Source organism: Lonchura striata, chromosome 1, assembly GCF_046129695.1.
Source record: "Lonchura striata isolate bLonStr1 chromosome 1, bLonStr1.mat, whole genome shotgun sequence".
Taxonomy (NCBI): domain Eukaryota; kingdom Metazoa; phylum Chordata; class Aves; order Passeriformes; family Estrildidae; genus Lonchura; species Lonchura striata.
In genome coordinates this window covers 47,228,755-47,251,002 of record NC_134603.1, presented here as the reverse complement: position 1 = coordinate 47,251,002, position 22,248 = coordinate 47,228,755, and the positions used below count along the sequence as shown (strand labels likewise).

At 42.7% G+C, this 22,248-nt stretch overlaps 1 protein-coding gene across 1 annotated transcript in view; it reads left to right on the top strand.

Annotated features, from left to right (window-relative positions):
- The window catches only part of CABLES1 (Cdk5 and Abl enzyme substrate 1), a 71,911-nt gene that overhangs the window by 45,984 nt on the left and 3,679 nt on the right, over positions 1-22,248 (top strand). The window contains exons 5-9 of the mRNA XM_021551555.3: positions 7,025-7,124; positions 8,675-8,831; positions 9,632-9,735; positions 19,130-19,236; positions 20,154-20,361. Coding sequence (XP_021407230.1) covers positions 7,025-7,124; positions 8,675-8,831; positions 9,632-9,735; positions 19,130-19,236; positions 20,154-20,361 — 676 coding nt within the window. The remainder of the gene's footprint in view (positions 1-7,024; positions 7,125-8,674; positions 8,832-9,631; positions 9,736-19,129; positions 19,237-20,153; positions 20,362-22,248) is intronic.

Below are 22,248 nucleotides of genomic sequence, written 5' to 3'. Positions count from 1 at the left end.
GTTGAAACTGCCTCACTATCCATTTGCTATCTTCCTTGCCACAGATCAGCATTAATCCCCATCTAGTTCTGTAGATGGGCAGAAAATTGGGGGTGTTGACCTCCGATTTTTAGCAGAGGTGCATCTTGTGCATCCCCTGAGCTGCTATGTCACACACCTCCTCTGTCAGAGGTTGGTTGTCACTATGGAAGCTCACAGCGAATGGACTTGAGCCTTGATACTGTTCCACTTCCAGGACAGGGGAAGATGCCTCAGGTCAGCAGCAGGTAGCTGTCCTGCCACACACACCCTCTGCACAGGTGTGTATATCCACATGCTGACCTGCTCTGGGCCCTCAGAGGGGATTTGTGTCATGGCAAACCAAAGAGTGAAGCCATTTGCAGATGGATTAAATGAGACTTGAAGGAATTATTTGTTTGGAGATGGGTTCCAGATGGTTTGAGGTGAATTGGATTTCAGCCCTTTGAGACAGGAGATGGGGATCAGACACAGCAGATATCCTTTTAGCCATTAGGGAGGTCATGCCCCGGACACTCGAGTCCCTAAAGAGGAGCTGTTACAGTCAGACTCTCCAGGAACATTCCTGAAGATTTCTGCCCACTCCACTCCCCAGTGTGGTGTGTGCAAGAGCACTCTGTGGGCCCACCATCTGGCCCCAGCCTGGATGGAGAAGAAGCAGGTTCAATTCTCCCTTCTCTGGAAAAAGTAGATATCTTGGGCAGGGGAGAAGGGAGACAGTCCTCCATTGCTTGACTGTTCTTGAAGCTTCTCTAGGCACCACTCCTCCATCAGCTTCCAAGGAGATGGTACAACTCTGGCAGTGCTCATAGATGTTGTCGAAGTTGCTCCTTGTGGCCAGCAGGATGTGGTGGCCTGCAAAAATGGTCTGCATATGCTTGCAGCCAAGTGAGAACAATCCAGTCCTCATTAGTATAGCCCAAGCAATTTCAAAAAAGGACAATGGCAATGTTTGTCTGTCACTGTTAGAGGTGTTATAAAGGAGGAAGAAGGTACGGTGTTGTATTTCACCCCAAAAATAAAAGGTATTGCAGTTAGCTGGGTTTACAGTTCTGACGTGAGGTTTGTTTTTTATCTTTGGCACACACAATTATGCTTCATGATTTAAAAATCTGTTTTGGAAAAGGCATTTTTTAGGCTTGTTTTTATCAATGGCAAAAGCATCCACAGATTGAAATTGTACCTACTCTGATGATATTTTTTTGTGATGTTGTAAGAAGTCTTTTAAGAGCTTCCAAGTTTCTGTGAAGTCCTGTCCAGAAGATGAATCTGGAGGACCTGGGGAGGAGGAGAGCTGGCAGTATGACACAAATGCAGCACTGCAGCCTGGTTAGTCTTACAAGAGCACTGAGACCTGGCTCGCATTGTCTGACTGACAGCAGGGCTGGAGGTGATGAGCTACAGGACAGAAAACTCAGACCATCAGATAGTGTACATTCTTATAAAGATGGCCAGTTCATCTCATCTTTCCTTCTTCATGGCATTGAATTCATTAAGTGGTTAGAAATTTACCTGCAGGAGGCATAGCTGCTGAATATTGCTGTCTTGGCAAAAATACAGGTATTCATCTGATGAAACTTGCCTCCAGCTAAAGGAAATAATGCAGTATGAGTAATCAAATGGATTGAAGCCCAGGAAACAGACCATTCTTCTGAAGTAAAGCAGCAAGTCACTAGATAAAAAGAATTTTTGTCCTTCTCAGAAATGCTACTAGCCAGCTTCATCCAGTTTCTAAAGATAAGTCACTGCTGAATTTAACTTCAGATTTAACTAAATGCTGGCCAGAACAATATGTTCAGTGATGCCAGGATCAAGGGGTTTTCAATACAATCACCCCAAATAAATATCTAACCGAAATGACAATTAGTGCACAGACCTGGCATTTCCAACAGCCTTCTTTACCTAAACTCTGCAATCTTTGTTCATATTTAGTGTTTAAACTGGGTAAGAAAGCCATATGCAAAATGAGGCGAAAAGAAGGACTTGTGTGGTTGTCTTGCTGCCATCAGTTACTTGGCAGGTTAGTGAGTGTGGAAAAGAGGGCAATATTTACAGGAGAGATGAGAGCAGCTAAATTGCCATATGGATAGCTGCAATAAGCAGACAGCAAAGCAGGATACTCTGTTACATCCTTCAGATTTGTAACCGAGTTCCTCGCTGTTCTTCCTCAACAGATTTGGTATGCAAGGCAATTTTGTTTAAGTCATCAATCTTGAGTGCTTTTCCTGAGCATGTATCATTCTGTAGGCCTGGGGAAGAGCAACTATCTGTTTTTAGCCTGTGACAAGGAAGCTGAAATATCCCTGCATTTCTTTACCATTGCCCATTTTCCCTGCTTCTCACAAACTGAACAAAAAATGAAACCAAGCGCATATTAGCTTTGCAGAAAGACACATAAATCTGAAACTTTTTTCTCACAATAGGACATTTCAAAACTCATTATCTCATGTATGAATTTTATAGAGCTACCATTGTGCTTTCTTGTGAGTTGTCCCATTCCCTTAGGTTGAAATTGGCCAATGAATCTCCAAAAGCTAGTAAGTTTAATTCTGAACTTTTACTCTGTGTTGGGCAAAACATCAGGAGAAGAGCTGGCATGCTGACAGCTAAATATCTTTGGAGAGACAAAAAGGAGGCTGACCCATTAGAGCCATCTTTCCAGGAGTTTTTTTGCTCCTTCTTGCTGTAAATTGCAGCTGGAGTTGTTCTGGCAACACTAATGGCATTAGGATCTGAAAGCTCTTGATCAATTATAGCAGGCAGTCTCAGGCAGTGGGAAATCTGCTGCTGGTCTACTGGCAGTGCATCTTTTCCAGAGCTCTCATTGTCCTTGTCTCTATAAACAGAGATGATAAGTAACAATTATTTACACTGACAGATGAGAATGGCATCTTTTCTTGATGTCTCATGAACCTCTTTTGCTTTTAGAATAAATCTTAGCAGTTTGGGTGGAATAGCTAAGCATAAAATACAGGCACAGAGGGCTGACATCTCTAAATTACAATTATCAGGTTCCTTTTTGCAATAAGCAGAAGGCTTTTTCATGTATCTGGAAGTCTGTTTAATATTTCATGGACTCCTAAATTATTCACAGGTTAGAGTGCTCAACTGTTACTGTCATTTAAAGAGCAAGTGCCCAGCAGGAGTGTTGCATGGGACTTTGTAGATCACGTCAAAGCATAACATTTGGTTCGTTAAAGAAGTGTTATACTTCCTAAGGTAACAGCATCCAATTTATACTCTGTAAATCCCGGTCTGGCTAATAAAAGACATGATGAGATTGCTTATTTTGATCCTTATCTATCTGCTCAGTAAAACTTTTCACCATCTGACAGCAAATCTGGGATCCCATGTCACCTGGTATGGTTCCTAGAAAATCTGTGAATTCTGTTAGATGGAGAAACATTTTTTTTTTCTTGCTAAGGAAACTACCCAGTCTGACTACTCAGGAGACTGTTGGTCATATTCCAATGCCAGAGACTTTCACTGCTGGGATTGAAGCTGCTTCTTGGTGGGTGGCTGCAGTGACCCAATGAGTCCCCACTTGACTCCTCACACACCCCATTCAGATCAGATTTCCTCACCAGTTTGACCCCAGGTTTCCTATGGCAAAGTCTCAGATGTCTCGTTCCATAAAGCCATTTATTCACGGTGCAGTAACACAGAAACAGCCAGAGCTGGTGCCTCTGAAATGGGTTGCCAACCAAGGAACCACTGAACATTCATACCCTCATAGTCTCCAGAAGTCTTCTCTTCCTCCCAAGTCTTTGGCTCCTGCCCCCATCTCTGCATCCATCCACCTTCCTGGCTCACTGGTTTTCATCTCCTTTGTTACCCAAAAGGCTGCAATTCCCAGCTCTCCTGTGTTTTCCAGTGTCCATTCACCTGGCTGGTGTCACCCACCATCATGCCCTGTGTTATCCCAAAGCTGGCAGTTCATGGCCTCTCTTCTCAGGCTCCTACCTGGAGCTCTACATTTCAATCTGTATCTCAGTCTGCAGCTTGTGAGCCCAGCTACTTGTACCTCATATATTCCTCAACATTCATCTAGTCATGGATAACTGAGACAATATGTTTAGTTTTGAGGGTAGTTTCTGAGGCTGCTCAATCTTCCAGAAATGGTATCCATGAATAGACTATCTAGAGCTTGACATTGATGTAAATCAGGGTAACTCCCCAAACTTTGTCAGAAACTGAGATCTATTTTTTTGCCTCCTAAGGAAATCTTATCCCTGATCTTCTAATTTTCTCAAGCTTTCCCTGCTCAAATAAAGTGAAGGTAGTAAAATTAGGTTCCCATGGTTTATTTTTGGATTTGGGTGTCTGCTTGAATTCCTTGAAGTTTCTTAAAAAGCACTTTTGGAAATAAAGCGGGAAAATCAAAACTGAGGAAGAGGAGGAAGGAAGTTTACTGAAATGCCTCTTTGGCAAGGATTACTGTTCCTTCTCAGCATTTTCAAACTAACATTTACTCCTGGACAGTGGTTTGTGCAGTTCCTCAGTCCCATCAGTAATTTAAATAACTTAAACACAGTGAAAGCTTGATTTGTTTTTTCTTTGAAGTACTTATACTCCATATGCTCCTGCTTCATGGGACCCCTTGACTCTGGTGCTATTATAAGGACGTGTCCTAAAAAACCTGGTTGCAGTGGATTGCCACACTGGTGCAGTGGCTGTACCCAAACAACCATCCTGACCCTTCCCCAGGCACAACTCATCCATTTGGGGAGGTCTAAGGGAAAGCATGCCCCAGATCTTTCCTAGTTGTTCTTGGGATGTTAGGGCTGTGTGGAGGAAGCAGCTGTGCTGGGGCTCCCCCACAGCAGTGGGCTGGCAGTCTTTGGGCTTGCTCTCCCAGCAAGAGCTTTGCCAAGACCTTCTTGAGCTCTTTGTCTTTAATAGGAGTGAGGGAAAAAACCAAAGGCTTGTCATGCAAAAAATTTCATTAGCTTGCTGTTGATCATACTGATAGGTAACTCAAAAAGGATACAGTATAGTTGCTTAGGAATTCCTTATGAGGTGTTAACCACGATCTTTTACAAGAAAAGATGTGTATAAGCCAGGATGAGCCTTTGCATTTATATACTCACAAGAAATTGCACATTGTTTAGTACTGATTTTCCTCAGGAGAGGGAGTTTAATTCTCTGTTTTATGGACAGATTTCTCTCTAAACAGTAACACTTCACTACTCCATTTTACAACACAAGCAGTCATATACTTTCTAGAAATACAGAGCATATGTAGAGAAGGGGGACACCCCAAGTAGCTTTCGCAAAACAGAGAATTACTGCAGTGTTGTTCACAGGGTTCTTAAAGGAGAATCCTCTTTAGAAACATCAGAAAGATGGGAAATGGAGGCAATAGTGTCCATCAATCTTCAACTAATATCCCGAAATCATTCCTGTGTGTGCTTGCACTTGCCAGCTGACCCTGCTCCCTGCTTCAAAAGAACTGATTTCTTTCCAGTCCTCAGAGCTGCTTTTTATTTTTTAAAGCTGCTGTGCTGACCCTTCAAAGGGTGATGGATTTCCATTTGATGAATAGCAGAGTTATCTATCCATGTCTTTTAATTACCTGGAAAAATTTCTCCATTACCTGTTTTCAGAGTTGTAACAGCATTATTTCTTGCTCTGAATCTGTAGGGTCTTGAATGGAAAGAAATTACACTGTTCTGATTTCAGGTAGTTCAGATATTTGTTTTCATTTTGGGGTTCAAGGGCTTCCTCAGGGTGTCTATTTGTTTCACAGGTAACTGCTGAAAAAGTTACAATTTGGCATTTATCTCTGTGAGAAATTGTTCCCTTAAGCACTTTCTGTGCAGAAGCAGAGAGGCTAATACCATGCTTGTGACAGAGAGCTATTTTTACATAATTATTAGTCCAATCCCTCAGTAACATGATATCAGGAAACAAGAATGATAATATGACACTGTGCTAAGTGAACTCCAATCAAGAAACTAAGAGGACTTTGTTGGGATTAGAAACTTGATACAGTCTTTTCCTTTTTCACTGAACTATGTTTTCCAGAAGATAGATGTGTTGGATTTTTCCACCAGTGAGATACATGAATTACAGGGGGCTCAGGATGGCCATGTTTCAGAGAAATAAAATGCGTGATAGTTTGGAAACAGGGTATTCTATGTCATAGCAAGAGATAGCCCAGCCCATGACTGGGTGAAGAGCCTGCAGGGCTTCTCCTGGCCTTCATGTCAGCATCTCTCCCACACAGGGTTTTGAGCATACACTTGGACCCCAGCAGCAATCAGCCAGGAAAATATTGCAAGATATATATTATGGAGTTTCATACAGCTGTCAGTTTCATACAGCAAATCTGTCAAATACAGATTAGCTCCTGTTTTTTTACCTCTGCTCACAGTTTGGTCATAATGCTAAAGCATGAGATACAGCCTGCTTGTCTCAGGCATCTCATTCATCTCCAAATGGAAGATGCCAGGTGGGTCAGTCCTTCTAAAGTAGATCCCCGAGTTTCCATGCCAGGGTCATGGAAAACTGGCTTTCTCCTGTCAGCCTCCAGCTGACACTGGGCTTTGGCCACTCTCCTGTGTTCTTGAAGGAGCAAGAATCCTTTCTGGAATTTTCCACAGGAAATTACCTCTGTTTCACGCGGGGGAACATGGGTGTGTGGTCTGGGAACATCTGCCTGCTGGACACTCGGCAGCCAAGTGTGCAGGCTGGAGTGTTGGATCTCACCTGAAGTGTGGATGACTTCCAGTTCCTTCCCAGTGCCAGGTCCTGTTAGAGGTATCCAGCGTTGGGGAACCTTGCTCTGTGCCATAGGCTAGGGTCTGAGCTGCAACTGTGAACAAAGTTTTCTCTATAAAGTGTTTTAGACAACAAAAGTGCTTTCCGTAGGAAAAGTTGTATGGTATGTGCTTTTCATTGGTGTGTCTGGATTCATGCTGCACCTCATTTCAGCATTTGGTGGTGGAAGGTGAACAAGGCTTGTGTATTAAGAGCTGTTTCTGCTCTTCTTTCTGCTTCCCAGGGATATGAAGCTGGATGGTGGACGCCAGTGCCATTCTACTGGAGTGTGTCTGAAAGAGATAATTGGTCTTGAAGGTGTGGAGCTCGGAGCAGATGGGAAGGTGGGGATGCTTCAGTTCCTACTCCCTTAGATTTGATGATATAAGGGGAGAAAATGGCTTAACTAATAACAAGCACAAATACGATATGCAGCACTGTAACACAGTAGTTAAAGCACTAAAGTATGTGCAACTGTAAATAAGCTTAGCAGAAATTCATGAGGACTACCCAAGCTGTCAACATAGACAACTCTGTATCTTTAAAGAAATTTGCCTCTGGCAATATCTGAATGTGTAAAGCATTACTGAATTACACAGCCTTCCCCTTGCTCTAGCAGGAGGTATCACTGCAGTGTATATTGTCAGGAGCTTGAGAATAATTTCTGGTGAGAGTTGTAGTTGTAATTCTATTTGCCTTCCATTGTATTTAATAATATTTTAATTGTATAAAAATATTTAATATTTTTCCTGAGAGCAGGAAGACAGTGGCACAAAGCTGATGAGTCTTTCAAAATCTCAGAAGCTCATTCACTTGACTAGAATAATCAAATCTGAATCTTTAGGGAACTGATGAATTTTAAATAAATATATACAGGAGAGACAGTTTTAATCATAGAAGAAAACTTTTCTTCTGAAAGCCTGATTTACTTTCTACAGTTCAGTTTTACTCAGTCTGCTGTCATCTATGGATTTAAAGGCCCTGGGTCAGTGCCACTACACATGTTGTGCTCACCTAACCAGGTGTCAGGCCAGACCACAGGCTGTAAATTCCTGAGGACAATCTGTCTGCTTTTAAATAATGAAAGCTCACATGCCACATGTTTTATTTGATACATGTTCTGACCTCCTCGTAAACCAGTCTAGAGTCTCAAACTCTTTTTTTTTCTTCAATGCAATGTTATTGTTGGAAAATGAGCCAACAAGAAGCAAAGCATAGCTTTTTCTTGACCAGGGGTACAAGCAGAGAATCAGTGCACTCTAAAAATAATTTTGTCACAAGTTACTCATTCACACTTAGTCCATGTTGAGAGGGTAGTAAATGATCTCCCACAATGATTGCTGTGAACTGGAGCTCACTTATTACATCAATAAGGCTCTGCCAGACAAAGTCCTGAGAAAGAAAAATAGCAGAGGAAGTGCTTCAGTTTAGCAGTGTTTAAGTGATTTGCCTCTGGCAGCTGTGTGCTGAGGGACCCATAGAGATGATGCTAGTTCAGTAAAGAAGCTGCTGAAATGTGCTAGAGAGAAGGCCCACTGGAAGAAACCTGACCAAACTGATATATTTTTAAATCTGACCCTTGAGTAGGATTTTGTAAATCCATTGTATTAGAGCTTGTGTGCATGTGTGTGTGTGTGTGTGTGTGTGTGTGTGTGTTTGTTTTGCTGAACTATTAATGCCTTTGCAAAAGCATTTTTTGCATGGATAAACTGCACTGAAGCAAATGTAGGTGACTGGTTTATATTCATCTGTGCCTAACTACTAAATCCAGAAAATCCTCCATTAATTTGGCTTCTCTTGCTTCCAGTTGGAATGCACCAGAAGCATCACACTGCATCCAAGCTGGGCTTAAAGTAACTGTGTATTCATTCTGGCTTTTTTTTTTTTTTTTTAGACGGTTTCTTATACACAGTTCCTATTTCCCACCAATGCTCTGGGAACTCGGAGGAACACAATAGACTCCACCTCATCTTTCTCCCAATTTCGCAATGCAAGCCATCGTAGCCTTTCTTTGGGAAGAGCTAACAGCACCCAGGGGAGCATTGATGCAGGTAACTTCTCAAGTAGCTCTTTTTCATACTCTGATGGTAGGCAGTTATTGCAAAGGACTGACATGTGTTTTAGTCCCCACATTAGCTTAAATTAAATAAAATACAGTCTTCTCTCGTGGGTGAAGCACAGCTTATTCCATATTTGCTTAGAAATCTTGCTTGTGGAGGATGGAAGTTAAATAAACAAGCACGTTGGTGCTGACAAGCACGTGGTATTGACAGCCCCAATGGCACCCAGCATGCCTCCTCCTGTCACCAGCATTGCTTGTTCCTCCTGCATCAGGCTTGTCCTTACCTTCCTTTGCTGTGGAAAATTTACAGTGGCAACACAGTAGTCATAAGCTGAAGGTGTAAATTCCAGTTGTGACCTTTGTTAGGCTGGAAAGAGCTGTGTTTACAAAACCGGACACAAAACATAAGCCAAAGCACTATATGCTTAAAATATTTTGGCATGATAAATGAAACAAATCAAAACATCTGCTTGAACAGATGAAAACTTGTTGCCAGGAATAAAAGTAATTGTGGAACTTTATATAATTCTGCAGTTCTCTTAGCCCTGCATTCACATTTAGCAGGTAATTCGTAACCTCTAGGTCCTCTATGTCTTGGCAAATCACATTAATATAGAAATACTTAGAGTTATCAAGACTTAGAACAGTTTTTCATCTCTTTAAAAAATCTTGCGTGGAGATAATATTGTACATTATCTGTGAACTCATCTGCCATTTCTGTTAAGTCCAGAGATGTCTTGATGTAATGAATTCCTTTCAAAATTCTATTTCTAAACTGTTGTTTTATAGGTAGTGACCTGGGAGACTTTGTTGAATACGACCCAAATCTTTTAGATGATCCTCAGTGGCCATGTGGCAAACATAAGCGGGTTTTAATATTTCCTTCATATATGGTAAGTGATTCTGTGTAGGACAGAGGAATTCCTGTAACAAAATTCTGAAGGTTGAGGTTTCATTTGGCCATATTTTAAGAAGACTGTTATTATTTTTAATCTACTAATAAGAGCTGTTCAGAATGCTTTGTTCTAAATGACAGTTACGTCTCAAGACATGTTAAAACAAACTCTTGGAGGTATTACAAAAGCAAACACTTTTATTACCGCTGTATTTCATAAATGCTTTAGATGAAAGGCTTGTTCAAACAATGCACTCATTCTCTGGCATTCAGAGGAAAATTTATACTTCCTCGAACTGGCACCTATTACAAAATAGGAGGATGCCCATTGGGGTTTTTCTGAAGTCATGAAGCTACACTGTGTTTTGATGCTAATCATTCACTCCTCTGAACAGCTTGGTTTCCCAGGTATTCATTTCACCATGGGATAGTCCTTCCTTTAATTGCAGCAATTACGAGCAGAGTCTGTATATTTCCCACTATATCCAAACCTTTAACAATACAGAGACATAATTGTTCTGTGGTCTGTGCTCTGACTAAATGTTTTCTGTGGTGAGATACTTCTGTAGCCTTTTTTTTTTTGATTGCTCCAAGTCTGTAGATTACTTTAGCAGGACTGTTGCTAGATGCAGTGCAGTCATACACATGTGAGCATGTATCTGTCTGGATTGCACATCCAGGGTAACAGTAGGCAGTAGGGAAAATATATTTTTTTTTCCCCAAAGTGGTCACCTACTTCTCTTATCTATATATAGATATAATAGGATTTGAAACACTGGGGTCTAAAGTGTTGTCCATGTTCTTGTTTAATTTGGAGCAGAAGACATTATTTAAAAAACTGCTAATATATGTAAAGATACAGCCTTTGTATGTTCTCCACCCCAGGGGTGATTTGGCTTGTGGGTCCTCCTTCTTCAAAATAAGCTCCAAGTGCTTCATGTGGATGGAAGATTATCTCCTTGCTAACAGGAATGTTCTGTCTGTTGCACACAGAGGCTTAACTGAGTTCTAAGGCTGTCTTTATTCTAGATTTTCAAATGGGAAGTCCAGAGTGTCCTCTCTTTACTTGCTGCCAGTTTTTCTTTAAGGGTTGTTGAGTTATTTTTTGGCTGCCAACCCACAGAGTGACAACCTTTTATAGCAGCTACATCTGTGTGGGAAAATATTTGTCAGGTGTTGATATGGTTACTGTCATGGACAGGGAACTGTCTTTCCTCAAGGAGAAAGCCATTGTTAGCCAGCATCCAAAGGGAACATAGCTCTAGCAGTTGTGGCTGTTTTTCTGACCTTCCTCAGGCCACGAGTGTCTGCCAGGCAGTACAAGTCCCCTGGAATCACCTGAGATCTTAGACCCCCTTTTAACTTCACGTTCTCATGGACATGGTTAAATGAGTAAAAATGAGGCAGCCAGGATGGCATCCTGCAAGGGAGTTCTCCATCCAGGAGTGAGTATTCAGTGCCATTCTTCTCTGTATGTTGCTTGACCACAGCATTTCAAAGTCTTGTATTTGTACTTCTGTTGTAAAAAGAAGCTGCCTGGGAATTTGACAAGGGGTATGACTAGATGCCCTAAAGGTGAAAAATTACTTCAAGGACAGTTGTTAAAATCAATGTCATTGTTTATCTAGTATATATTTGCATTGACAGGGGTCTCCCTGCTTTTAATTTTCTCTAGGGTTAACTACTGCTGTGTCTGAAATAACATCTTATCTGACAGTTGGGGGTTTTTTCCCTGAATGTACCCTTCCAGACATCACTTTTTCAGCACTATCTGAGGGTCTGTGGTGCTCCCACCTCCCTTTCTGAAGGCAGGAGCTAATGTAAGAAAGGGTTGAAGGACATTAAGTGCTCTGTTTCTTTGTTGAGGTTGATCACAGGCAGGTGCCAAGGGCTCCCTTGGCCAGGATTTTGCCTGGCCACAGCCAAAGCAGCATAGCTGTGATCCTGTGCAGGAGCTGCATGGATTTGCAAGAAACTAAGGGGTGGATAGTTGTTCTTCAGTGCTCAGCTGAAAGACTTTACAAGGTGCTGGTGCTTCCTTCAGCCAAGAGAAGGGAGAAAAAGTAGTGCTGGAGTGTCCTGAGAGCTTGCATGTTAAGTAGGATTTTTCAGTTTGGGCAAGGGCTTGTGCATAGGGCTGATTATAAGGCCATTTTGGTTATGTAGGAGACTTTAATCACATCTGATTTAGACTTTCCTCACTCTCCTGACATTCCCTCCCCCTCTCCCTGCAGTTCACATCAGTGTGAGAAGGAGCATAATAGCCTTATAATTTCAAGTCATTTTCTTCCCCCCCCAAATATAAAAATCAGCTCATGCTGCAATTAAAGCAAATTGCAGTCTGGGGCCAGCGAGAGACCTGTGGTCTTTCCCTGGCCATGCACAGCCACTGGGGCAGTGCCAGACCTCCGCCAAAGACCCGCAGAGGCCGGAGCAGCCACCGGTGCCGGGCGGACCGCGGCTGTGATTGCCGCCTCTCGCCAGTGCCGGAGCGGCTGAGAGCGGCTCTGATGTCAGCACCCAGCACTTTGTTGTGCGTGGAGAGCTGCCGCTTGTAATTAAAGTTTTGTTACTTGGCCAGGATTTAGCATTAATGCTTGACAGCTGCAAGCTTGTCGATATTCCCCTCACCCCTCCTTATGGATGTCAGAGCAATTAATGGGGGTCGGTGTGGAAGAGGAGTGGATGCTGGGCTGCGTCACTGCCTGCGGGATAGAGCTGCGTGTGCTGCTATTACTCCCATGAGCCCGGCTTGTGCTTTGTAGGCCAGGATTTGTGTGCTCACTGGGAAAGCTCTGTGTGAATGCTGCATCAGTAAACACTGCAGGCTTTATCCCGAGCCATAGGACAGACAAAATGTGTGGTCCAGTTTTGACTTTACTCAGAAATACGTGAAACTAGCACTCTGTGTGCTCAATTTTTGTGGAGCCTGAGTTTATCATTACTGACATGGACTTTATAGTCTTTTAATTTTACAGAGCTGAATTCCCCTGACTCTTGGAGAGAAGTGTTAGCTGCAAGTCCTCAGCTGTTTTTAAGGAGAAGCTGCACTTCCTCCTTCAAGATAGCTCTGGGGAAGCAGAAGTGCTTTTGGTTTAGTCTGGGTTTTTTTTGGTTTTTTTCTGGGTTTTTGTTGTTATGGTTAGTTTTCTGGGGTTTTTCTGCATGGGTTTTTTTGTTTGTTCTTTTTTGGTTTGGTTTGGTTTGGTTTGGTGTGGTTTTTTCTGTAGTGAAGTCTCAGGCTTAACAGAGCACACACTTTCCTGTTGCATTTCTAGAAGCAATACCCACAAATTGCCTGTCAGGGGACAATTCTGAAAAGTATTCTTCAATACTTTCCCAATACCAATTATATGGGTTCTATTAATTGTATTAGTTGTATTTAAACTCTAGTCTGCCTTGAATAAATTATTTTATTTTGTGTTGCCTTTGTATGAGAGTCTGTGCTCTCTGCTGCAGTATAAACAGTAAGAGGTAGAAAAAAATTCATGCTGGGGGGTGTGGGGGGAAGGGAAACGTCATAGTTAACAGATGTCTTCCTGGCTGATACTGCTAAAACAGGAATTTGTTCAGATTCCTAAATCTCTCTAGAACAGGAACTTTATCTACCAGACTAAGCATTAATTTCTTTCCTCGAATCTCATGTTGACTAGCATATGTACAGACTCCTCAATGCCCCCCTGGTCTCTCTGCATTCTTTCCAGCAGAAACTCCTTCTGTGCTGAACTAGAAAACTCATTCTCAACAGGCTCGAGGCTGATCCTGCAGTACTGCTTTTGTTGGTAACACAGAAACACCAGCAGGTTAGCTGGTCGCTGTGTGCTGCCAAAACTTGCAGCAGAAGAAGAAAAGCCCAGATCAGCAGCACGTTGACTTTGAATGACCCATTCTGTAGGCACATCCCTGAAATATCCATCAATTTGTGCTCAAGGGATACATGTGGAATTAGGTTTGAATACTGAGCTGCCATGTCAGTGTGTTTGTTTAATTCTGTAAAAATAAATTGACATCTCCACACCACTAATAAAAGAAGCAGGTCACAAAACTCTGCAGAGCTGTTGCAGTGCCTGCCTGCCAGCCTGCACTTGCCAGGTACTGTGCTAGTGGCGAGCACAGCCGGGCTGTGTTGTTTAATATTAGTCCTCCAGTGTGATTTTAAAATTAGAACTGCTTGCTGCCCTGGCCCTTTGGTCTAACAAAAGCCCTGCACGATGATATAATGCATTTGGTCTCTTGTTCCCCCGTTCTGCCTGTCACAAGGAGCACCAAGGTCAGGCAGACTCCACTACAGCCAGTGTCCTTCAGTGCTGTCACCCTATTCTTTGAGCCACTTTTGTAGCTGTATATTAAGTATCTACAGACTGCTTTTTTATCAGCTACTGGCCTTTTACCCAAAAATCTCAGGGAGCAGAAGATGGCAGTGGTAGATAATTGTATATAAATCCTGTGCTCTATGCATTTGATGCTATATTTGTCTGAGATTCCAATAAATAACTATTTTGAGAATAATTCCAGAGGGTTAACAATAAAAAATAAACATGTAGTTAATTTCAAAGAGGCAGTTTTGAGACTTTTAGCCTTGTGAAATTCAAAATCTTTCAGTTTAAGATCCTTGAATGTTAATGACTTTGTAACAACAGAAACATCTTATTTTAGTCTAGCTTCCTTTTTTAGAATTTTAATTATAATTCAGAATCACTCCCATTTTCCTTCACAGTTTGAAGTCTCTTCTCTAACAGGATTTCTCATATATATGCATCATAAGCCATAAGTATATGAATGAGTTTATTGACTTCTTTTCACTTCTTGTGTGGCTTAGACCTTATCAGTGACCTACCAAAAGTCTGTTTCAGGTATCAGTCTTCCGTCTGCTTTCTGTGAAGTAGATTTATCAGGGGTACACAGCTAAGAGAGCCTATCATACATATTTCATTTTATTCACCTATTTTATTCTGATTTTATCCTTCTTAAGCTGAGAGATAGAGGCATCCAAGGCTAGATCATCTTTTACTGGTTGCATGCCAAAGTAGGATTTATTTTCTACAATATTTCATCCTGCCAGTCTTACCAACCATTTCAGGCATTCTCTCTCCTCCCATATTTATGAAACTATATATACAACTTTCCTATGAGAAAGCAGCTGCTTGAAAATGCTTGTGAATAACACACAAGCTGAGCTCCAAGTTCAAAACTGCCAGCCAAGCAAAAAGTGTGCAGAGTAGAGACTTGGGATGAAGCGTTTATCACGCTGTCCAGGCATCTGTCAGCTACCATATATCAAGGTTTTCATTTGTCTTGTGCAGCTTCCATTGCCAAAGTAAAATATACATACACAGATTTGTATACAGAGAATGTAACAGAGCCCATGAAGGAGTATTGCTGAATGCTGAACTGAGATGTGTTCCGTGCAAATAAGCTGTGAGAAACGAGACAGACGGTTCTGGATGACAGAAGTTAAAAACATTGGAGATTAGACTATGAGAGAGACAGTTTAGTAATTCCCAGTTCCTTGTTCATGTGTCTGACAGCTCTGGGAGTACAGAGTGCCTGCCTGGTAGGGAATAATATTATGTATAAGTACGTATGTTTGGATGGAGAAAAGCTGTGCTCCTTTTAGGGTAATATTTGCAAACCCTTCATAAAACTTTGGAGCATCAGTATTGATCAGACCCCCAGCAAAGGCAATACCAGAATTGTCCTGGACAGTCAGTCATGTGTTTTTCTTCACATGGCAGCTTCATGTGGGAAATGCAGGCAGCTCAAGGGCAGTGGCGTGGCCTAAAACAGAAGAGGAGCATAAACACTGAGCAGGATGGCGTTGTGTCCAAGCCCTCCCCTGTCAGATCCCAGCTGGTTCTTGTGGGTTGCTGGACCACCCCAGAGCTTTGCTCCACTCCCTTTCTCATGGGCAGGGGCAGCAGTGAGGGTTGTTGCAAGCTGGTGGCTGTGGCAAGTTATTTGCAGGGTGCATAAGGGGTCCTGGGCAGGATCAGGGCTGGAGACCAAGATTTCTGTGTAGCCTCATGAGTGCTGTGCCCCAGCAGCAGGGGTACTCAGGTGCCTGGTCAGAAACCCTTTGAAAGGGAAACTGATTTGACCACTCACAGATGCTAATCCAATATTGTTTTAAAACTACCTATTAACTGATATTTTTTAGGGGTATCTTCTGCCTGCCTCTCTGCTGTGCAGGGTCCTCCATGCACAGGATGCATTTCTGTAGGTATCAGCTAGACAAGCAGCATCCTGTTGCTCAAAGTCCAGCTTCTGCGGCAGCTATGAAGAGAAAAAAAATCAAGGGACAAAAAATACAAAAGAAAAGAAAACTTGCACAAATCATTTTCTTGAGAATAGGGGCAGTTTAGCTGAGCTCTCCAGCATGGTACTGACAAGATGAGACAGCTGCCTTAGAGCCAGTGTGTTCAAACATGCTGCTGTTATCCTGTTACATGAATCAAAACCAGCACACACCAGCTTTCATCTGGATTTCATTACTGTGATTTGTATCGTAGAGACTGTTGTCTCGCAGGAAGCAGCAGTATTCAGAGTTGGAGAGGAGGAGATCCTTATCAACAGGACAAAATTGACAAATCTCCGTGTTTAAAAATAACTGTACCTCTTTACTGTGCTCAGTTTTAAGCTGTCTGCTTAGTCTCAAGCCTCTGAGCGCTTTGTTTTAAATGAAAATTTTAAAAAGAGCTTTTCTCCTTCTAAAGAGAATTTATCTGAATTGTGGCAAACCTCCCACAGGCTGGAGGAGTCCCAGGTAAAACAAGTCAGTGCCTGCAGAGCAGCCAGGGGGAAAAGTATATCCCAGGGGCTGCTGCTGCTGAGTGGCAGAGTCCAGGGCTCACTCCCCCTCTGCTCAGTGGCCCCCAGAGCCACCCTGACTTGTCAGAAGTAAAAGCAGCTGAAACTGCCGTCTGGCACAACTTCTGTGCAGCCCTTCAGCTGAGCCTGGAGGATGGACAGGCCCTCTCTCCACTGCTGTGCCCTTTCTGTTGGGAAGTGGTTTCTGTTGTGCACATAAGCAAAAGAAGAAGATAACATGGAGAGAGCTAAAGGCAAGTTCATTATGATAAAATGATGAGCTTTGTGGTAATGAAGAACAAACAATGGGCAGTTAGGTTTATAGTGAAGCATGAAATAAGGTGTCAGGTAGCTTTATAAGGTAACACTGAACTCACTATTTATAGGATTGCCCAAGACAACGAAAAAATACTGGTAGTAACTAAAATCATCTTTACATTTAATAGGATGTATCTGGTTAGTGTCTCTTGGCTCTGTAAGCAGGAGCAGCATGGTCCCATGTTTCTATACACTGAGCAGCAGGCAGCGGTGGTCTAAGTTAGATGTGGCTTGTTTCAGTGTCCTCTTGTAGCAGTACTGAGAGGAAGCCTCTTAACACATAAAACTCCCAGCATAGCTGTGCATCAGCAGCACCCAGCTTGCTGCTGATCCTTTGGCAACAATACCAAGGAATAGGCAGGCTGGCTGCAACATTCTGGGAAAAGAAAGGAAAAGGGGTAATTGTTAAGGTCTTAATTCTTCTGCTTTAGAGGTCTGAGCCTGCCAGGTGAGATGAAGCCTGTGAGAAGCTGTCTGCAGTGGAAAGCCCTGGCTGCATGGTGTGTACATATATCCTTCCAACCTCTGCAGGGTTACAACCTGGCAGGCCCACACATTCCACTGAAGGCTTTCCCACCTTGGTAGGGCAAGGCTTCTCCTTCCTGTCTTCTCTTCCTTCTGTTCAGGTGTGGCAGCACATTTCCTGCTTCAGTATCAAGGCAGCTTATGAATTTTTAACCTCAGAGGCACTGCACTGTCTGCCTGAACCTGCAGTCAGGCTCATCCATACACGTGCAGGGAAGCAGGTGTGGCTGAAGAGTGTTGATGTGGCAGAATGGCCCATGTTTTAAAGTGTGTGCATGACCATAACAACACCCTGTGGCAAAATCCTGGGTTTTCCCTCTCTATTATGTCTGCAGCAAAGACTGCTGGGCACCATTCAGGGGAAACACATGCTCTGCTCTGTTTTAATTTTCTAATCATTCAGTATCATATCTCATTAGTAAAGTGCAGGAAAAGTTAGGTGTGTTTTACTCTCCTTCATGCTTATTTTGGAAATGGAGAACAACATGATTGGATAAAGGGAATTGTCTGCTTTCTCTCTAGAGCCATTCCACTTTGTATTCCCCAAGCCCTTCCATATATTATTTTAATGACAGAAAAAAAAAAGCCTGAAAGCATATCCAGTTAGTCTTTCTGGCTGATTGCAATTCCCATGAGGATACATTACAGCAGAGCTCCCCCTTCTATAAAGGCATAACATGCAACAAGGGTTTTGCATACCTCTTTCCACCTCTTGTTTGGTGTTAACAGCCCTTTGCCATAATGCAGATTAATCAAAACCAGAAGTCAGAAGTGAAATATTATTTTATGAGCAGGATAATGCACTGTACTATCCACTGCTGCTTTCTTACATGCTTGAAGCTGGCAGGGGGCTGTATGCCTGGGGACCAGGCTGTCCCTCAGGTGCCCAAGCTGGGGCTCCTCTCCACTTCTGTCCAATGAGCAGAACTGCCAGAGCTTGGTAGAGAATTGACACATTCCCAAAATAAAGGTTGTTTTGTTGTTGAGCTGCTAGATTTTGGCCAGGTGAATGGTGACAGAGGATCTGGGCAAAGTGCTACCTGAACAAAGACTAAGGGAACAAGAGAAGTGCTGGACACCCACAGATACAGTGCCTGTGTTGGCCAGGAGAGCCCTCTGCAACTTGGTGAGGTTCCTTAGGTTTAACAAAAAGGAATAGGAAGCTCAAAGAAAATAGACTAAAAAGAAATAGACTACTTTGATTGTTGTCCTGACTCTTTTGTCCATTTGCTGCCTAACTTACCACAGCATTATTGCCTTCCACTCTAGTGAGTGAACTGGCATATCAGCTGATTACTTCTTTTATTATAAATGTATGCTACAGCAGGCAAGAGTTTGTCCCAGTGGTTTCTTTAAAGAATCAATTTGAGAGAAACTTACAATGGGTCTCAGAACCACATGGAGGTATGCACCAAAATCTGGTCATCATATCAGTTATTGTGATGAATTTTTTTATCTTACAATACTTCTCAGGTAGGTTTCATCCAGCCACATTTATTTTAAACTCACTCTTAGCAATACCTAGAGGATGATAATGAGGTATGTATTGTTCAAGGCTTGTGCTGAACGGATCACTTCTTTTGTCAGTCACAAGTAAATAGTTGCCTTAGTTCAGATTTAATTTTCCTGTCTGCTGAAAGAGTTGGGACTGACTGGCACTTGTTTGGTATTCCTTGCTTCTGGGAATCAAGTGATCTTTGTTACAAACCAGAAGAGTAATTGTTTCTTGACATTTGTTACAGACCACGGTCATAGACTACGTGAAGCCATCAGATCTCAAGAAGGACATGAATGAGACATTTAAGGAGAAGTTCCCTCACATCAAGCTAACCCTCAGTAAAATAAGAAGGTATGTTGCAAAGCTCGATAAGGCTGCAATGTGGTGCAGCTGTCTCACATGTCAGTGCAATTCCTGCTGTACATGAGGGGAAGCACAGCACTGATTGATCTTCCAGGAGCAGAGACCAGCAGAGGTGCAGAGTAAGTCAGATGACTGCTTGGATTACTGGGATGAGTAAACAGGATAGAGGAATGTGCAAACACACACTGGTCAGGTGTCAAACACAGCATCTAACGGGACGAGGATGAGAGCTGGGCATGCACTACATTAAAATAGCCAGAAAAATAACACAACAGAGTCTCTAAGTTCATAGCAATTGGTTTAAAAACAGACTGAAGAAAGAGAAGTGCTGCTTTTGTGCCTTGTCCAGAAGCAAAAAGAGTAGTTGGCTTCACAGCAAAGTTGTAATATTCCATCTCTGATTCTGGTGTAGCAGGCTAGACATACTGCTTCACTGAAGTAATGATAAAGTCATTTGACCCTAGTGGCCAGAAGGACACTGAGCCACACTGCTCTGTAACCAGACAGTGCTGCAGTACATGGACAGAGCTGTCAGTTTGGATTTGACCAACCGTAACCAGCAGCAAAAGCTGCATACAGAGCACCAGCAATCCAAACATTGTTACTGAACAAATGGCATGCAGCGTAGGACCTCTGATAAAATATTGTTGCTAAAACTGTTAGAGCTCTTTTGGTTGCTTTTATAGTTTGACACAACTGTCTGCTGGGGGCAGTGAGGGTGACTGGTGATGTAAAAATGTGCCATGAAATGTGCCCCCAAAACAGCATTAAGATATCTGCACAGTAAATTATATTTTCCCTTCCATTTGACTAAGCAGGAATCTCTGAAAGCATGACTCCTAGGGTGAAATGAGAAATGCTTTAAAACTCATCTCACAGCATACTTGTCTGATCTCTTTACTCAGCTTGAAGAGAGAAATGCGCAAGCTTGCTCAAGAAGAATGTGGTTTTGAAGAGCCCACAGTGGCCATGGCCTTTGTCTACTTTGAGAAGCTCGCTCTCAAGGGGAAGCTGAACAAGCAGAATAGAAAGCTTTGTGCTGGAGCTTGTGTTCTTTTAGCAGCCAAAATTGGCAGTGACCTCAGAAAACATGAAGTCAAGCATCTTATAGATGTACGTATCCATAGGTTTCCAGTGTTCCATCTACATGAAGTGCCAGTGTGTGGTCTGTGCAAGCCTGTTTGTCAGTGGACATGCTCTCCTTTAGGCTTCCAGATGTACAGCCAGCTATATATCTATTTTTGTTACACGTTTTTGTGGAAGTAGTTCTGATCAATGTCTCTGCAGGGAAGCTTGTTTGATAGGGTGGAAGGCCCTGGTGTCAGATGCTGTGAGATTTTAGGTGTATCTGACCATCACTTTGTCAATACAAGGCAACAGGTGAACCCTCAGGAAATTAATTTTGCATTTAATTATGTTTTCAAGAGTTTTAGTAAGGATTCTCCTCTGGGAATTAAATGCAAATACTAATTTGAGATGGAGTCCAATAGACATTATATTTATCAAGTTCAGTCTTTGGGCAAAAAAACCTGATGAGGTGTTCCAGTCAGAACATCTCATTCCAGATGTTTTTTTTAGAGTAAGGTGTTTGGTCTTCTACCCACTCCAAATGAAAGAGGTAACATGAGGGTGTTGTGCCATAATCCTCTGCAAGCACTGAGGTACCAATCTGATTTAATGCTACAGAAAGTTAGGCCGGTTTTTCGGTATGTGGCTACAACCAGCTCACTCAATGGAAGAGGCATGGGATCATGGATGGAGGCAGGACTGAACTCACGCCTTCCTCCCACAGTCACAGAGCTGGGTTGACAGTCAGTTTGCTAGAAAGCCCTCTGAATAATCACAGACAAAATAAGCCAGTTGGGAATAGGGAGATCTGGCCTGTGGGAAGATTAAGCTCCTGCACGGTGGGGGTGTAGTGAGGCAGAGATCTCTGAAGCTTGCTCTTGGGGAGAGAGGTTTATTGGAGATCCAGGAATGCCCAAGCCTCGTGCTCTCAGGTGTAGCACGTGGCCGGGCTTAGGAGGATGGGGGAAGGGGAGAGAGAAACGGAGGGAGAGGAGAAGGGATGCCCCAGGGGGGGAGGAAGTCCAAGAGAGGAGGAGAGGGCCAAGAGCGGGAGGAAGTCCAAGAGGGAGGAAGTCCAAGAGGCCGCATGGCCCCTCAGAGCCCCCTTATCAGGGGCTCCTAGGTGGGCTGGGACAAGGCATGGGCCAATGGGGTTACAGACTCTGTTTTAGGGGCAGGTACAGAGGTGTGGGATGAGCTACAATCTTTTGGGGGGTGGGATGGAACAGTCCATTTCACTCCAGGATTCATCCAAGGGTAGAAGTGACATTCGGCTAGCTAAGATAACAATCATATCTATCTATCCTCTGCAACAATTGCCCCTTTTCGTTAAACTTTTTAAAAGGTAAATATTGACTTAATTACTATTTTTGCACAGCTTGGGGTATATAACATATTGGTACTGAAACTACACTTACTACTCTTAAAACAATCAGGCTTACTTTACAGAGTTCCTTCAGCCAAGATGCAGAGCTCAAACTTTAAGATAAACTGTTAGATTACCAATTGTAATCGAGATGGCATTTATTTCTTTACTGATTGAGCATTTTAACCTTTTGACTGCTTTAGTCTAATGGAAGAATTTAACTGAGGTAGTGTTATTAAAACCTTCTAGGGAAGGTTCTATAATTAACCAGGTTGAAAAGGTCTATTAGGCAACACTGGCCTCTCTTGCTATCTTGAAAAATTAGTCAATAAGACATTGAACTTTGCAGTAGACCCAGTGGGCAGAGAAGTCGCAAGCCAGGGAGATCCTAAGAAGAGGATGAGGGGGAAATTTCCCTGAGCAACTGGTTGCCTACTTGTAGCATCCAAATCCAGTGAAAACAACAGAGCATATGGAGGTTTAGTACATCACAGCACTAAAACAACTATCAAATCCATCTCATCCCCCTGAGGATAGCAGTTTCTATTTCTCACTGTTCTCACGAC